This window comes from Podarcis filfolensis, assembly GCF_964270895.1.
Source record: "Podarcis filfolensis genome assembly, chromosome: 7".
NCBI lineage: Eukaryota > Metazoa > Chordata > Lepidosauria > Squamata > Lacertidae > Podarcis > Podarcis filfolensis.
The window spans coordinates 76,234,876-76,249,129 of NC_139603.1; the positions used below are offsets into that span (position 1 = coordinate 76,234,876).

At 43.8% G+C, this 14,254-nt stretch overlaps 2 protein-coding genes across 2 annotated transcripts in view; one reads left to right on the top strand and one right to left on the bottom strand.

The window, feature by feature from the left end:
* Positions 1 to 11,272, bottom strand: part of MRPL13 (mitochondrial ribosomal protein L13) — a 34,798-nt gene extending 23,526 nt beyond the window's left edge. Inside the window, exons 1-4 of the mRNA XM_083622362.1 lie at positions 11,138 to 11,272; positions 9,407 to 9,530; positions 7,557 to 7,650; positions 6,132 to 6,192 (exon numbers count right to left, since the gene is read on the bottom strand). Coding sequence (XP_083478488.1) covers positions 6,132 to 6,192; positions 7,557 to 7,650; positions 9,407 to 9,530; positions 11,138 to 11,164 — 306 coding nt within the window. The 5' untranslated portion in view covers positions 11,165 to 11,272. The remainder of the gene's footprint in view (positions 1 to 6,131; positions 6,193 to 7,556; positions 7,651 to 9,406; positions 9,531 to 11,137) is intronic.
* A 35-nt stretch (positions 11,273 to 11,307) lies between these two features.
* Positions 11,308 to 14,254, top strand: part of MTBP (MDM2 binding protein) — a 30,367-nt gene continuing 27,420 nt past the window's right edge. The window contains exons 1-4 of the mRNA XM_083621962.1: positions 11,308 to 11,427; positions 12,570 to 12,650; positions 13,193 to 13,266; positions 13,350 to 13,501. Of these exons, the coding sequence (XP_083478088.1) occupies positions 11,358 to 11,427; positions 12,570 to 12,650; positions 13,193 to 13,266; positions 13,350 to 13,501 (377 nt within the window). The 5' untranslated portion in view covers positions 11,308 to 11,357. The remainder of the gene's footprint in view (positions 11,428 to 12,569; positions 12,651 to 13,192; positions 13,267 to 13,349; positions 13,502 to 14,254) is intronic.

Genomic DNA, 14,254 nt, shown 5'->3' on the forward strand with positions numbered 1-14,254 from the left:
CAAATTGCCACCTCTTTAAGTAGAACGTCCTCTCTGCTAGATCGTGACACAACTTGTGAACAGGAGTTAGATGCATTAACCAAAGCAGGGAAATATTTAAGTCACAAATGAATTTAAGTCACAAATGAGATGTGGGCGTATGCATCCCTTTCTCAACTCATGCAGAGTTCGTCACCTTCTGCATAGTTTGTCACTGACCCAGGTTTGGAAGACTAGCACTAAACATAATTTCTGAATTCAGACATCATGGTAGACAGTAAACCACACGCAAAGGGAGTGAGGGGAAGAACGCTTTCTCAGTTCTCCAAATTATGGTGTGGGGCATTGTTAGGACAAAGCGGACACTAGCTGAGTCAACCAACTCTTGATTTCATTTGGTTGACATTCTTCAAAAAAGTAGTTCTGTGGTTCTTCAGTTTTGCATTTCTATTTACATGTGTCTTGGCCTGTACACAGGAATTAGCAGCTGAGAAGCATTAAGGGGTGAGGAAGTCCAACTCCTTGAAATCAGGGACTATCAGATGGGGAAGCCCCTTGACAGGACGTCGAGTCCTTGGGCTGCTAGTTGCTTATCCCTCTTCTAAAATATAATATAAAAACTCAACAGGGGGAAAAAAGCAAAATGCTAACATTAAGCAGTTCCTGAAAAGTTTGGACAAGCTCTCTAGTAAGGAACTAATAAAACTGCCAAACAGACAGCTGTGAAGAAAATATAATATATATATATAATTTAAAAATGTGTATATATAAATACACCCATATAATAGTTGGAAAGGCAGAGATCTGGAAGAAGTAACTAAACTTTCCAAGAAAATCTGGCCGACTCATTATTATTTGAGAAGACATGGGTATAACGAAGCAAATTCAAGAAGAAAAATGTGGTTCAAAAATTGAATAATGCTGATTCCAGCACACACAAAAAAAACACTGGAAAAGTGATCTGTTAAGAGAGATAGTGTATGGTATCAGCAAAAAAAGGTGAAAAGAGAACCCAGTTATTGATGGAAGTCTTTGGATAAAGTGCCATTCTTCTTTTAAATACGCTGGTGAGAGCTGGTTTGCTAATTGACTAATGGAAGCATTAGAACCAAAAAGCTGCCTGCATCGGCCCTAAATACCGTATTTTTCCATGTATACAGAAGACGACCCTTTCTTCTGATTTTTTTTGTGATAAATTGAGGGTCGTCTTATAGACGGGTTAATGTGCTAAGTAAGTGAGGGCCAATGCTGTGGCGGTAGCAGGGAAATGTCGGAGAGGAGGCTGCTTACCCGCTCTTCCCGGCTTAGGAAGAGTATTTGGTTTGTGCCAGTATGCAGTGTATTACGGCACCAGTTCCATCAGCCAGAGCGGGGGATCATCGAAAAGCTGCTCAACAGCTCAGCGAACTTATAAAAGAAGCTCAACAACTGTTGAGGCTCCCAAAAAAAGGGGTCTTATACACGGGGCATAGCTGTCATCTTACAGATTTGAAAATAAGGGACCAGCAGCCTCGAAAATAAGGGATCAGCAGCCAAAACAAGGGATCAACAATTACTTTGATAAAATACATATTTTGTTGCATGCAAATGGCTTTAGATACCTATTAGGTCCATAAATTACCATATAGCATATATTCAACAACAACAAAAACGGCAACAATTTGTTGTTGACAAAGGACAGCTGGACATAGAAAGGGCCCCATTACCTTCAGTAGCTTATTTAAGGGACATCATCAATAAGGGACAGCAGCGGGACATGGCACTGGGATAAGGGACTGTCCCGCCAAATAAGGGACTCTTGACAGCTATGACATGGGGTCGTGTTATACACGAAGAAATACGGTAAAATGAAGTGCAAGGAATGAAAATGAAGGTGCCTTATATCAAACTGGACCCCCTAGTCTATCTAGCTCAGTACAGTATCTTCATTGATCGAAACCTTTGAGAATCACTGCCAGTCTTTTCCAGCCCTACCTAGAAATGCCAGAGATGGAACTGGAGTCTTTCTGTGTGCAAAGTGTAGACTTCCACTATGCTACTGCCCTTCTGAGTCATTGGTTTTGTAGTTAAAGGTTAGTCTCAGACTGGGAAACCTCATCTTCCCAGAAGAGCTATAGGGAAAGAATAACAAAATGGGTGCACATTTAGGCAGAGAGGTTGTCTTACATAAGCAGAAGAGATTTATCTTAGAGAAGAGAAATTAAAAGAAAAAAAATGTATATAGCAAGGAGTATAATACAGGCACAGTTTCTCTGAAATACATAGAATTGCAAGGGGGGGGGGAAGACACGTTATAGAGGTTTAGGCTACTTTTCCACTTGTAAAAACTATACAGTTCTAAGCTAAATGGACTTGCATGCCAAATTTGATAGACCTTAGTTCCAACTGCCTTATTTCTGGATTTCTTCTACAAAACAATTTGAATTCTAAAGTAGAGTTGTGCAGCAGTGTTTTTTCCAAGAAGGGAATTGCAATTATCGCATGGTGGAATAGAAGTTTGCATCTTTCCCCCACAATACCTTCTTCCAAATACATGAAGATAAGCAATTTTTATGGGAGAACAAATGAAATAAGTGCACATTCATTCCCAAATGAATGGAGCTCTTTCCGAGACAAAACAAACTTCTTAAACAACACAACTGATTACAGCTCTGATCCTTACACAATTTATTCCAAATTTTACTTTCAAAACTGATGCTACATTCTGCACTTTTAGGCAACTGCAGTATACAGTGTGCCCCACCACCCAATGTCCTTTTCTCCAAAGCCCCTTTCACATCCATCTCCCTGCTTCATTTTCGTTTACTAGTCCCCCAGCTGATCTCGCTCTTCCTTTCTATTTGCCCTGAGCTCTCTTTCTCCAAAACGCTCTGCTAATCAATGTACAGTGGTACCTTGGGTTACATATGCTTCAGATTACAGACTCCGCTAACCCAGAAATATTACCTCGGGTTAAGAACTTTGCTTCAGGATGAGAATAGAAATCGTGCTCTGGTGGCACGGCGGCAGCGGGAGCCCCCATTAGCTAAAGTGGTGCTTCAGGTTAAGTACAGTTTCAGGTTAATAACGGACCTCTAGAACAAATTAACCTGAGGTACCACTGTACTCAGTTCTGAATATTGGGACAGAGGAAGACAAAACCAGAGCCCATTCGATATTAAAAGCAGACCTTTTAATGATGTTTTGGAACAAGGTTTTTCTCCACTTGTTCCTCTGTTAGGCAAGTCTCTGCTGAAAAGTTATTAACTGGGATAGTCTATCACAGGGATGTCCAACCGGTCGACCGCAATTGACAGGTCAACCCCTGGTTTATATTAGTTGATCGCGGGGTCATTTTCCTCTGCAGGAAAAGAATACTCTTTCCTGTATTTGCGCACGATTTCAAGAACGGAAGACGGTGCTCCCCCCCCCCAATAGGCAGAAGTATTTGCTGTTTCCCCTAAAAAAAGTCAACATCTTAGGTCGCCCCCCCCCAATGAGTAGATCACTGCTAGATTTTTTATCTGGGAGCAGATCGCATTCTCTTGGAAGTTGGACGTCCCTGGTCTATTACATTGCCTGGGTCCTGACATGATCTAAGGTGAGTTTTAACAACTGCACTGCCAGCACGTAATCCAGAGCAAATGGCAGCAGCACAATTTTCCCGTGTCTAACTTTGAGGCATGTTAAGTTCTGCTGCCCTCAAGTGTTCACTGGCCAACATGTGCAACTGACGCAAAAAATAAAACTGAAAACCTATTTGTCACAAAAGGCTGATTTAGTCAAAGAATCTATCATTCATCTGTAAGCACCAAGTCGGTTTCTGAAAACTTTTATTTTAAACTGCATAATCATTATTATTATTACTACTACTGCTGCTACGTGACTTACCGTACATTTCCATGTATAAGACTATATTTTTTTCTTGAAAAATCATGTTAAAAAATTGGGGTCGTCTTATACATGGGATGCGGGTGGCGCTGTGGGTTAAACCATAGAGCCTAGGACTTGCTGATCAGGTTGGCGGTCCTGTTGCTCAGTCCCTGCTCCTGCCAACCTAGAAGTTCGAAAGCACATCAAGTGCAAGTAGATAAATAGGTACGGCTCTGGCAGGAAGGTAAAAGGCGTTTCCGTGCACTGCTCTGGTTTGCCAGAAGCGGCTTAGTCATGCTGGCCACATGACCCGGAAGCTGTACGCCGGTTCCCTTGGCCAATAAAGCGAGATGAGCATCGCAACCCCAGAGTCGGTTACGACTGGACCTAATGGTCAGGGGTCCCTTTACCTTTTTATACATGGGTAGTGAATAGGGTGGACGTTTGATTGGTTGCTGCTGCATCTGTTAGCGGCTATTGTGCATGTGATTGGTTGCTGCATTGATGGGTGGTGTTGACTGGCTGACGCTGCAGCAATTGGGCGGGCGATCGGCAGCTTCTGCCGGTGAGGGGACAGACGGGAGGCGGATTTTGTGATGCGTGCAGGTGAGCAATTTATGGCAACCCCCCCCAAAAAAGTTCAACAACCCTGTGTAATGTCCCCCCATTTTCTGAATTTTGAGTCCCCCAAAATAGGGGGCATCTTATAGACGGAAAAGTATGTTAACTAACAGTTAGCTCATATAGAAGAAGAAAAATTCTGATCCTAAACATCTACTGCCTTGCAGAATATCCATGCGGGGGGGGGGGGGAGGTTCAGGAGTAAACCCTACACAAATCACTCAGACTCAATACACCAAGTACCCCAAAAAACATGGACAGAACATGGCCCTTAACAAGTGTGATAAATATCAAGGATTTAAAAAGCTGGATTTAAGTTTTTTTTTTAAAAAAATATTTATTAAAATGACTATGAAATTTCTCTTCAAAATACTTTGGCTAACGCCACAGAATCTGAATAACGAGAGGAGGGAAGGCAGTTTAACAAGAGATATAGAAGCTGTTCAACCACAGGGAACAGCATGGCAGAAGGCATGGAAATGAGCTTTGGCGGCACAGAAACATTGAGAATGGCCACATGGGAGAGAACAGAAAGTTAAAAAGTTTGGCGTAAAGACTGAGAGCTGTAAAATGAGGACCGGAAAACTGACGTTGGTGGAATGCATGGGATGGAGCCAGAGGTACGGCTTCAGAAGACTGGGGCAGCCACAGCTTCAGAAACGAAATAAACACATGGCGTTTTGAATTGCATCGCATTGTGGGCACTTGCTGTATAGTGCCTGCAATGCAATTAACCACTCCCTCAGTCCCATATAATCTAGCCTCATAATGGCACTCCCCATCCATGCAAAAAAGGAGAGCTGATCATGGTTACCCACCAACTATTATGTCCAATAGAGACACCACAGTTTTATCATTCTAATCTCATGCAGCAAGCCCCTTCAACTGCAAAGATGTGACAGTCTTTTAATGATTGCATGGGAAGGCTCTCAATGCTAGGACCTGGCCACTGCTTCATGTGGGAGGCAAATGAGGTGCTGTGGGTTAAACCACAGAGCCTAGGACTTGCCGATCAGAAGGTTGGCGGTTCGAATCCCCGCGACGGGGTGAGCTCCCGTTGCTCGGTCCCTGCTCCTGCCAACCTAGCAGTTCGAAAGCACGTCAAAGTATTGATGTTTTAACTTGTAACACGTGAGCCGCTTTGAGGTCATTTGTAACAGAAAGCAATATAGAATCATAGAATTGTAGAGTTGCAAGGGATGCGGGTGGGGCTGTGGGTTAAACCACAGAGCCTAGGGCTTGCCAATCAGAAGGTCGGTGGTTCGAATCCCCGCAACGGGGTGAGCTCCCATTGCTCGGTCCCTGCTCCTGCCAACCTAGCAGTTTGAAAGCACGTCAAAGTGCAAGTAGATAAATAGGTACCACTCCGGCGGGAAAATAAACGGCATTTCCGTGCGCTGCTCTGGTTCGCCAGAAGCGGCTTAGTCATGCTGGCCACATGACCCGGAAGCTGTACACCGGCTCCCTCGGCCAATAAAGTGAGATGAGCGCCGCAACCCCAGAGTCGGCCACGACTGGACCTAATGGTCAGGGGTCCCTTTACCTTTACCTTTACCCCCGAGATGAGAGCACATGCCACTGTGGCACTCTGCCTGCAATATGGTCCACTTGAAATGAAGGCAGAACATTGCAAAGGGAAGTCATTTAGAGAGGCAGGATGAGAGAACGTGCTCACTTACTGCGGTTGGGTCCCTTAGATGAAGCTGAGCTGCCGTCACCTGTTTGAAGCCACCAGGGTATCTATAATACAAAATGACAAGGAAATTCAGAAGCATATCTAAATAAGAGAACGATAGCAAAGATTGCCATCTTGCAAATAAAAACATGCATATGCTCAATGTAAGCTCGCTCGCTAGTGAATTGCATTGTTTATGGTTTTATAAGTATTTTATTGATGTTGATTCATATCATCATATCATGAAAATATCATTGATATTTTCAGAACCAACCATATTCACGTGACTGATTTGTGTTAACTGTTTTCCATATTTCTAGTTACAGGTAGGTAGCCGTGTTGGTCTGCCGTAGTCAAAAGAAAATTAAAAAAAATCCTTCCAGTAGCACCTTAGAGACCAACTAAGTTTGTTATTGGTATGAGCTTTGGTGTGCATGCACACTTCTTCAGTGCACACGAAAGCTCATACCAATAACAAACTTAGTTGGTCTCTACGGTGCTACTGGAAGGAATTTTTAAATTTTGTTTCCAAATTGAATTTTAAATGACTGTATCCTGTCCTGGGACTTGCTGGTGAAGGGCAGGTAAGAATAATATTAATAATTTGTATGTTATGTTATGAGAGCTCCAAGTTTGGAGCTGGAAAGGATGGCGGGGCTTGCTGAATTGGCCCTGTGTGCCTCAGCAAGGCAGAGGCCAAACAGCCCCTTGCCTGCTTCCGCGCTTTGGAGCTGGAGAGGCAATTGTCTCCATCCCCTTCTGCAACTCCAAGGTTAGAAGGAAGGCTCAGACTTAGAATGGTTGCTAAAGGATGGCAGCACATTTGCTGTAGTGAGCAAAAATGTAGACCACCCTGTCACTGGGATATTTGCTAAAAAAAACCCCACCCTTTACTATGGGAGTTGCACAAGCATTACCAATAAATATTAGCATAAGGTAAAGGGACCCCTGACCATTAGGTCCAGTCGTGGCCGACTCTGGGGTTGCGGCGCTCATCTCACTTTATTGGCCAAGGGAGTAGCTTCCGGGTCATGTGGCCAGCATGACTAAGCCGCTTCTGGCGAACCAGAGCAGCGCACGGAAACGCCGTTTATCTTCCCGCCGGAGCGGTACCTATTTATCTACTTGCACTTGACGTGCTTTCGAACTGCTAGGTTGGCGGGAGCAGGGACCGAGCAACGGGAGCTCACCCCGTCGTGAGGATTCGAACCGCCGACCTTCTGATCGGCAAGTCCTAGGCTCTGTGGTTTAACCCACAGCCCACCCGCGTCCCTATAAATATTAGCATATCTTATGCTAAAAATACAAAGCTTCCCTTTTCCGACTTTCTACTAGTAACCACTTTCAAAGCCATTTACAGTATATCCGTATTTTACCAACAGTACTGATTTGTTCCATGTTTTTAATCCTTAAGATGTTGAAAGCTTACCCAGTATGTGATGAATACACCTTCTGCTCCCATTTGTTCCCGGAAAAAGCAATGTGCCTTGTGTTTATTATGACAACATGATCTCCAAGGTCACCTAAAAAAAGAGAAAGAAAAAGGTTTTCAGTTAACAGGATCATCAGCAACCAAACTACTCCAGGTGTATAGCACAATTTCCTCCAGACAAACCATAAACTGTAAACAAGGGCAAGACACTAAGTCAAACCATAGCTTAGTTCACAGCAGTGCAGCAGCAGCAACAGGACCTGAGGAGGAGCACAGTAGTGATTAGCTCCTCTTCAGGAGCCTGCAAACTTGTGTGCATGATTTGGCTTAGCATTATGTGCGAACTGAACCCATATCAAGGAACTATTTATGATCCTGTGCAATGTTGAGGAAACATGCATCAAAAGCATTAGTTTTCATGGCATCCATTACAGTGGTACCTCGATCTAAGAACAGTCCTGTTAACGAACGATTCGGGCAACGCACTCACTCTGCAAAACCGGAAGTAGGTGTTCCGGCTATCAAACTTTGACCCGGAAGCCGAACGGTGGAAAGGCACCGGCGGCGGGAGGCCTCATTAGGGAAAGTGTGCCTCGGTTTAAGAACGCTTTCGGCTTAAGAACGGACCTCCGGAATGAATTAAGTTCGTAAACGGAGGTACCACTGTACTGGCAAAGCTCATAAGTCATGCCCTGATTAGCTAGAGAGGGGTGTGCAATGTGCAGTCAGCAAGCTACTCAATTTGTGAAGTGTGCATTTGGTTTAGGTTTCAGTAGCAGCAGCAGCATTTCAACTTTTTTTTAAGGAGAAGAGAACATGAGAGTAATTCTGCATTTGCTCTGCATCTATTCTCAGATCTACTACATACAAAATATATTCTGCTCATAAGCAACTGGTTTTCCTACATCAAAATGGGTGTATTTCACGGATAAGTGGCTGGGATTCTTGCAAAGCATGCTGAATTAGATGGGCCTTCATAAGATTCAGGAAAGTACTTAAGAAAGAAGGCATACCTGGGATCATTCAACACAGATTAATTATGCCTTAATAGTAAGGAGGGGATGCGGGTAGCATTGTGGGTTAAACCACAGAGCCTAGGACTTGCCGACCAGAAGGTCAGCGGTTCGAATCCCCATGACAGGGTGAGCTCCTGTTGCTTGGTCCCTGCTCCTGCCAACCTAGCAGTTCTAAAGCATGTCGAAGTGAAAGATAAATAGGTACCGCTCCAGCGGGAAGGGTAAACGGCGTTTCCGTGTGCTGCTCTGGTTCGCCAGAAGCGACTTAGTCATGCTGGCCACATGACCCGGAAGCTATACGCCGGCTCCCTCAGCCAATAAAGCGAGATGAGCGCCACAACCCCAGAGTCAGCCACGACTGGACCTAATGGCCAGGGGTCCCTTTAACTTTAATAGTATAGAGATGTCATGCAATGTACTTATTTTGAAAATTTACATGCAGACTGCTAACTGAGAGGACTATGGCAGACCAACACGGCTACCTATCTGTAACTGAGAGGACTCCAGTTCAACAACAACAAAAGGGTAATGCAAAACTCAGTTCATTCCACTCCAGCTTTAAACTGTCAATGTGATGCCCATGGGATCACTCTCTGGTCACAGAGACCCCCTCTGATGCCCTCAGATTTCACTCTTTGCCCTCCCTCTGAAATTAGGCTTGAAAGAATTCTATTGTACCCAACAGAACAGGTGACAGTGTTTGTGGTGCCCACAATTCCTCCAGCCTGAAAATGTGTTCATTGGCCTAAAAAGATTGTTGACCCCTGCTTTAAACAATAAAAACGAATCAGTGCTGATATAGCAAACATTTGAATCCTGAGCAGAACTCACTTAGTGCATGGTACACAGGCTTATGCTTTCCCTGAAGTCTGACGGCAGTGATGGCTGCAATTTTTCCTGGCGGTTGCATCTTCGCATCTATAAGATACCAGGCTCGAGCAAATGTGGCCCATTGCTTTAAAGGAATAATGGATCGTGGTTAGCATATAGAAATATTATTATTCCTAGTAAACAAAAATATATGTGCTCATCTCAGTGAGCCATCCCCAGTGCACGTTCCTTGATCTATGTGACATTAAGAACTGTGTTTGTCTATTAGGACTGGTTGCATTAAAATAAAATGAAACACCAATGTGCCTAAAGATACATTTTTGCTGCCCTGGGACACAGAAGATGGTCAACAATGAGAGATTCCAACATGTAGTTGGAAAGCAACAGTGGCATCCATACCATAATTTCTCCAGGTTTATTTTTACCTCAATCCAATGCAGTATAGGTGCACCAACATAACTGAAAATAATAGGCTTAAGTGACCTAACTCTGCATAGGCTGCACACACCTACTTGGGAGTAAGTCCGCTTATAGTCAGTGGGAATCAGTTCAAAGTAAGCATGCATCAGGCTGAAGCCATATTTTAAAAAGTCATTCAGAAGTTGACATTCAGAAAAAAATCAATTGTAAAGAACAACATTATAATAAAAATGAAGTTCTGTAGCACATTAATGCATATGGTATATGCCATAATTAGAGTTCCTAACATAACCCTCAATTAATGGGTTAAGCCGGAGGGGGGTCACACACCACTTGTCACATGTCAGAGGCAATTTCCCTTTAAAGCTGTGGCTCTCCAGATTTTCGCTGATCCCGCAGCATTCAACAGCCCGGCCAGCATAGTCAATGGTCATGGTAGTTGTAGTCCAGAAAAAAAATCTGGAGGGTCAACAGCGCCCAGCCTACCAGAAGTCCGCAAGCAGGACCCAACTTGTGACTCCCCAGCATACTGCCTCCGAGAGTGGAGGGCAGCATATAACCATCTTGGTTGAAACAGGCAAGAGAAGGAACAAGTCCCTTGTCCTTTCCTGGTCACTTTTCTGGGGAGTCTACGCAAGGAGGTGCCCCCGAAAGCCTACTCTTCCGGAAAAGAGAAGGAAACCAATAAGCATTGCATTTTTACACCCAGAAGGAAATGGGGAGACACTGTTATATGGCACCCCGACCTCAATGCTGGAGGCATAACATGGTTTTACCTAAAGAGCTTGGGCTTGCGATTTATACAACCGTGCAATCACACATTCCCACTAAATATATATGAGCTTATTTGGTAACGTTCATGGATTATCTGACATATCTGGTACCAAATAAAAACCTTGCGTTCCACTATGGGATATATTTTGCATCACCTATTCTGCTCTAAGCATTTATTATTATTATTATTATTATTATTAACGTTTATGATCTCAGGAAGAAGGGTGGTATAGTATAACAATTCAGTTAATAGCAATAATAATAACCATGTGACTTTATTCTGAACTACAACATCAACACATTTCAGCAACGGTTACAGATCCCTTTACGCCCCAGCTGCCCGATTTAAAACGGAAGACACATTTGCAGCGCGCCGAGTCCCTCCAGACCTTTTGCAATACATTAAGGGCAACCCCCCCCTTAAAGAATGCGGATTCACTCCGGATTAAGGCGCGCGGCCAGCCCGGCCCGGCCCCGGACTCCAGCAGCCCTGCGTGGTGCCTTTCCGAGGGGGAGGCCGGGGCTCCCTTTTGGTACCTGCGCGGCCTTGGTGAAGCTGGCCATGGCGGCTCGCGGAGGCTGAGGCCTCGCCGTCCAAGGGGCCTCTCTTGCCGGCCGCCAGCGGAAGGAGGGCGGCGTGCGGCGGCCGAGGCCTGTAGCTCCTCCTCGGGAAGCGGAAGCGGCGCCGGCAGCTAGGCGGGAGCGCCGCCGAGGGAGAGGCGGAGGCGGGAAGCGGGCGCCCGGCGACGGGGCCCTGATGGACCGCCACCTCCTCTTCGTGAGCTGGCGAGGCCGGCGAGGGGAGGCCGGACCCGAAGGTCGCCCAGGTGCGCGCTCTCTTCCCGTGTGAACCTCGCTGGCTTATGCCAGGTTTCGTTCACGTGTGGGCGTGTGAATGTCGCGTCTTTCTTGCAGGTTTCATTCACGTGTACGCGTGTGAACGCCGTGTGTTTAATCACAGGTTTAATTCACGTGCATGCATGTGAATGTCGTGTGTTTATTGCAGGTTTAATTCACGTGTACACGTGTGAATGTCGTGTGTTTCTTGCCGGTTTAATTAACGTGTGCATGTGTGAACGCTGTGTGTGTAATCACAGGTTTAATTCACGTGTACATGTGTGAATGTCCTGTGTTTATCACAGGTTTAATTCACGTGTGCATGTGTGAATGCCGTGTGTTTATCACAGGTTTAATTCACGTGTATGTGAATGTCGTGTGTTTATTGCAGGTTTGATACGTGTGTGAATGTCGTGTGTTTCTTGCAGGTTTCATTCACGTGTACACATGTGGACCTCGTTTGCTTATTGTCGCCCTCCCATGTCGGCATGTGAACCTCATTTGCTTATTGCAGTATCATTCATGTGCATGTGTGTGAACTTCGTGGTTTTTTTGCAGGTTTAATTCACATGTACAGTGTGAACTTATTTATTGCTGGTTCAATTCAGGTGTACAGTGTGAATCTCATTTGCTTATTGTTGGTTTAATTCATGTGTATGTTTGTGAACCTTATTGGTTAATTGCAAGTTTCATTCACATGTATGTGTGTAAACTTCATGTGTTTATTGCAGATTTAATAAACGTGTACGCATATGAACCTCCTTTGCTTATTGTCGCCCTCCCATGTTGGCATATGAACCTCATTCGCTTGTTGCGGTATCATTCACATTTATGTGTCAACCTTGTGTGTTCATTGCTGGTTTAATTCATGTGTATGCATGTGGACCTTCTTGGTATATTGCAAATTTCATTCACGTGTATGTGTGTGAATGTCATGTTTATTGCAGATTTCATTTACGTGTACGCAAGTGAACCTCATTTGCTTATTGTCATCCTGGTTCATAGCGATATACTAGATATATTTTGACATGTATGCTACTGTAAATTTAAGGAATGCTTAATAAGGATGGAATGTGGATTCTTGTGTTCCTATGATGCTTCTTGCACATAAACTAAAATTTGCATTTTGCAGGTTTGACTGCTGAAAGTATTTATAACTTATTAGAAACAAACTGCAGTACCTCACTAAACACAAAAGTTGAAGATTTCCCAGGTAAGTGAAACAGCAAATATTAGCATATACCATGTTTTCAGACATTGGGGACTCGCAGGGGATGGGTAGGTCCAACCTTGGTTGCTTGTGAACCTCCCAGAAGAGTCTGACTTGCCACTGTTGAAAACAGAAAAATCTCTATAAATTTTAAATGTTTTCAGGTCTGTGCTTGAGATGCCAGTTATGGTAATTTATAAAGTCACAGGAGTCATTTATTGAGGGCCTCACAGATTTAGTTAACTGTATATGGCCATTAGAAAACAAGGGAAAACAGCAGCAACTCGCAAACCTTTTTCATGCAAGAGCTGGGGTGATGGGGAGAAAAGAGAGGATAATTAATAATGTAACAAAAAGACAATTGTTTACAGTAATATTTTGCATTTTGTTATTTAGTGTATATTTTTTGACAGAGCATCTTGCAGTTCTTGAGTAAGCCATTGCAGTCCATTAAACATATCTGAAGAAGGAAATAGGGTTTGGATGCTAGCTACTAATACCCTTTCTTTCTTTCTTTCATTTCTTTCATTTCTTCCTTTCTTTAGCATGTTCACTTGTTGGGACTCCAGGTGTGAAGGGATGGTATTTTGCAATTCAGTCAATATGTGGGTTTTCTCAGGTGAGTTAGTACAAGTTGCATCACTATCTACAATGTTAATATAACTTGGCCGACCCTTACGAAATTTCCTTTTGATTGGATAGTTTTGCAGTTGTGACTGGGAGGACATCAATTTTGACCTGGAGGCGGAAGAAAGCAGAATCTCTATTCAAAGAAATATCGAAGCGTGCCTTGGCGATTTTCAAAGTTTTGAGGATGATGACAGTAATAGCCGGGAATCCCTATCCCTGATTGAGTAAGCTGATTCAATATCTGATAATACACCCAAATAGTACAGTTTAAGAACCAGAAAACCTAGGCTGCAAACCAGAAAACCATGGGAATCATTGACTTTAGTAGGGTTGCACATAATTCACCTGGAGAGTCTGCAGTGGAGCACAGCATCCTAGGCAGGAGGCAATGCAAAGGTGAGGGGAAGTAGTTTTATTGCCACTGTACAAAAATGAAGCTGGGATACATACCAGGGAATAACAAGGGAAAGATAGCTTGTCTTAGGATGCTGTTAGCTGAGTGAGAACGGTGAAATAGCCAGGCTGAGGTCAGAAGGCCTGTGTGTGTTTTATAACTTTATTTTCAACCAAATGAGTCCCTCAAAGATAATTTGCAGGAAGCATAAGCAGTGAGACAATACAGGCACACCAGTTTTACAATGCAGTTTTGATACGGAAGCAATTATAAAGAGAGCATACTTTTTGAGAACTTGGCTAGATTCTTCAGTTGTCAGAACACGTGAAATGCATTCATGGGGTGTGAAAGTGGCAGTAATGAAAGCATGACAATGTTAGGCTGTTACAAGGCTGCATACAAGAGCAGTTTTGAATAGGTCTTGGCCTTGTAAGCCTGGCAGTTTCTTGGAAAGGTTTTGACTAGTTGAATGTTAAAATATTATTTATTTCAGATACAAATGGTGCATGGCAGGTGTTGTTAATTTTACAAGAAGACTCTAAATCGCAACACAAGGGGGAGCCAGTGTGTTTGTCACTGAAAC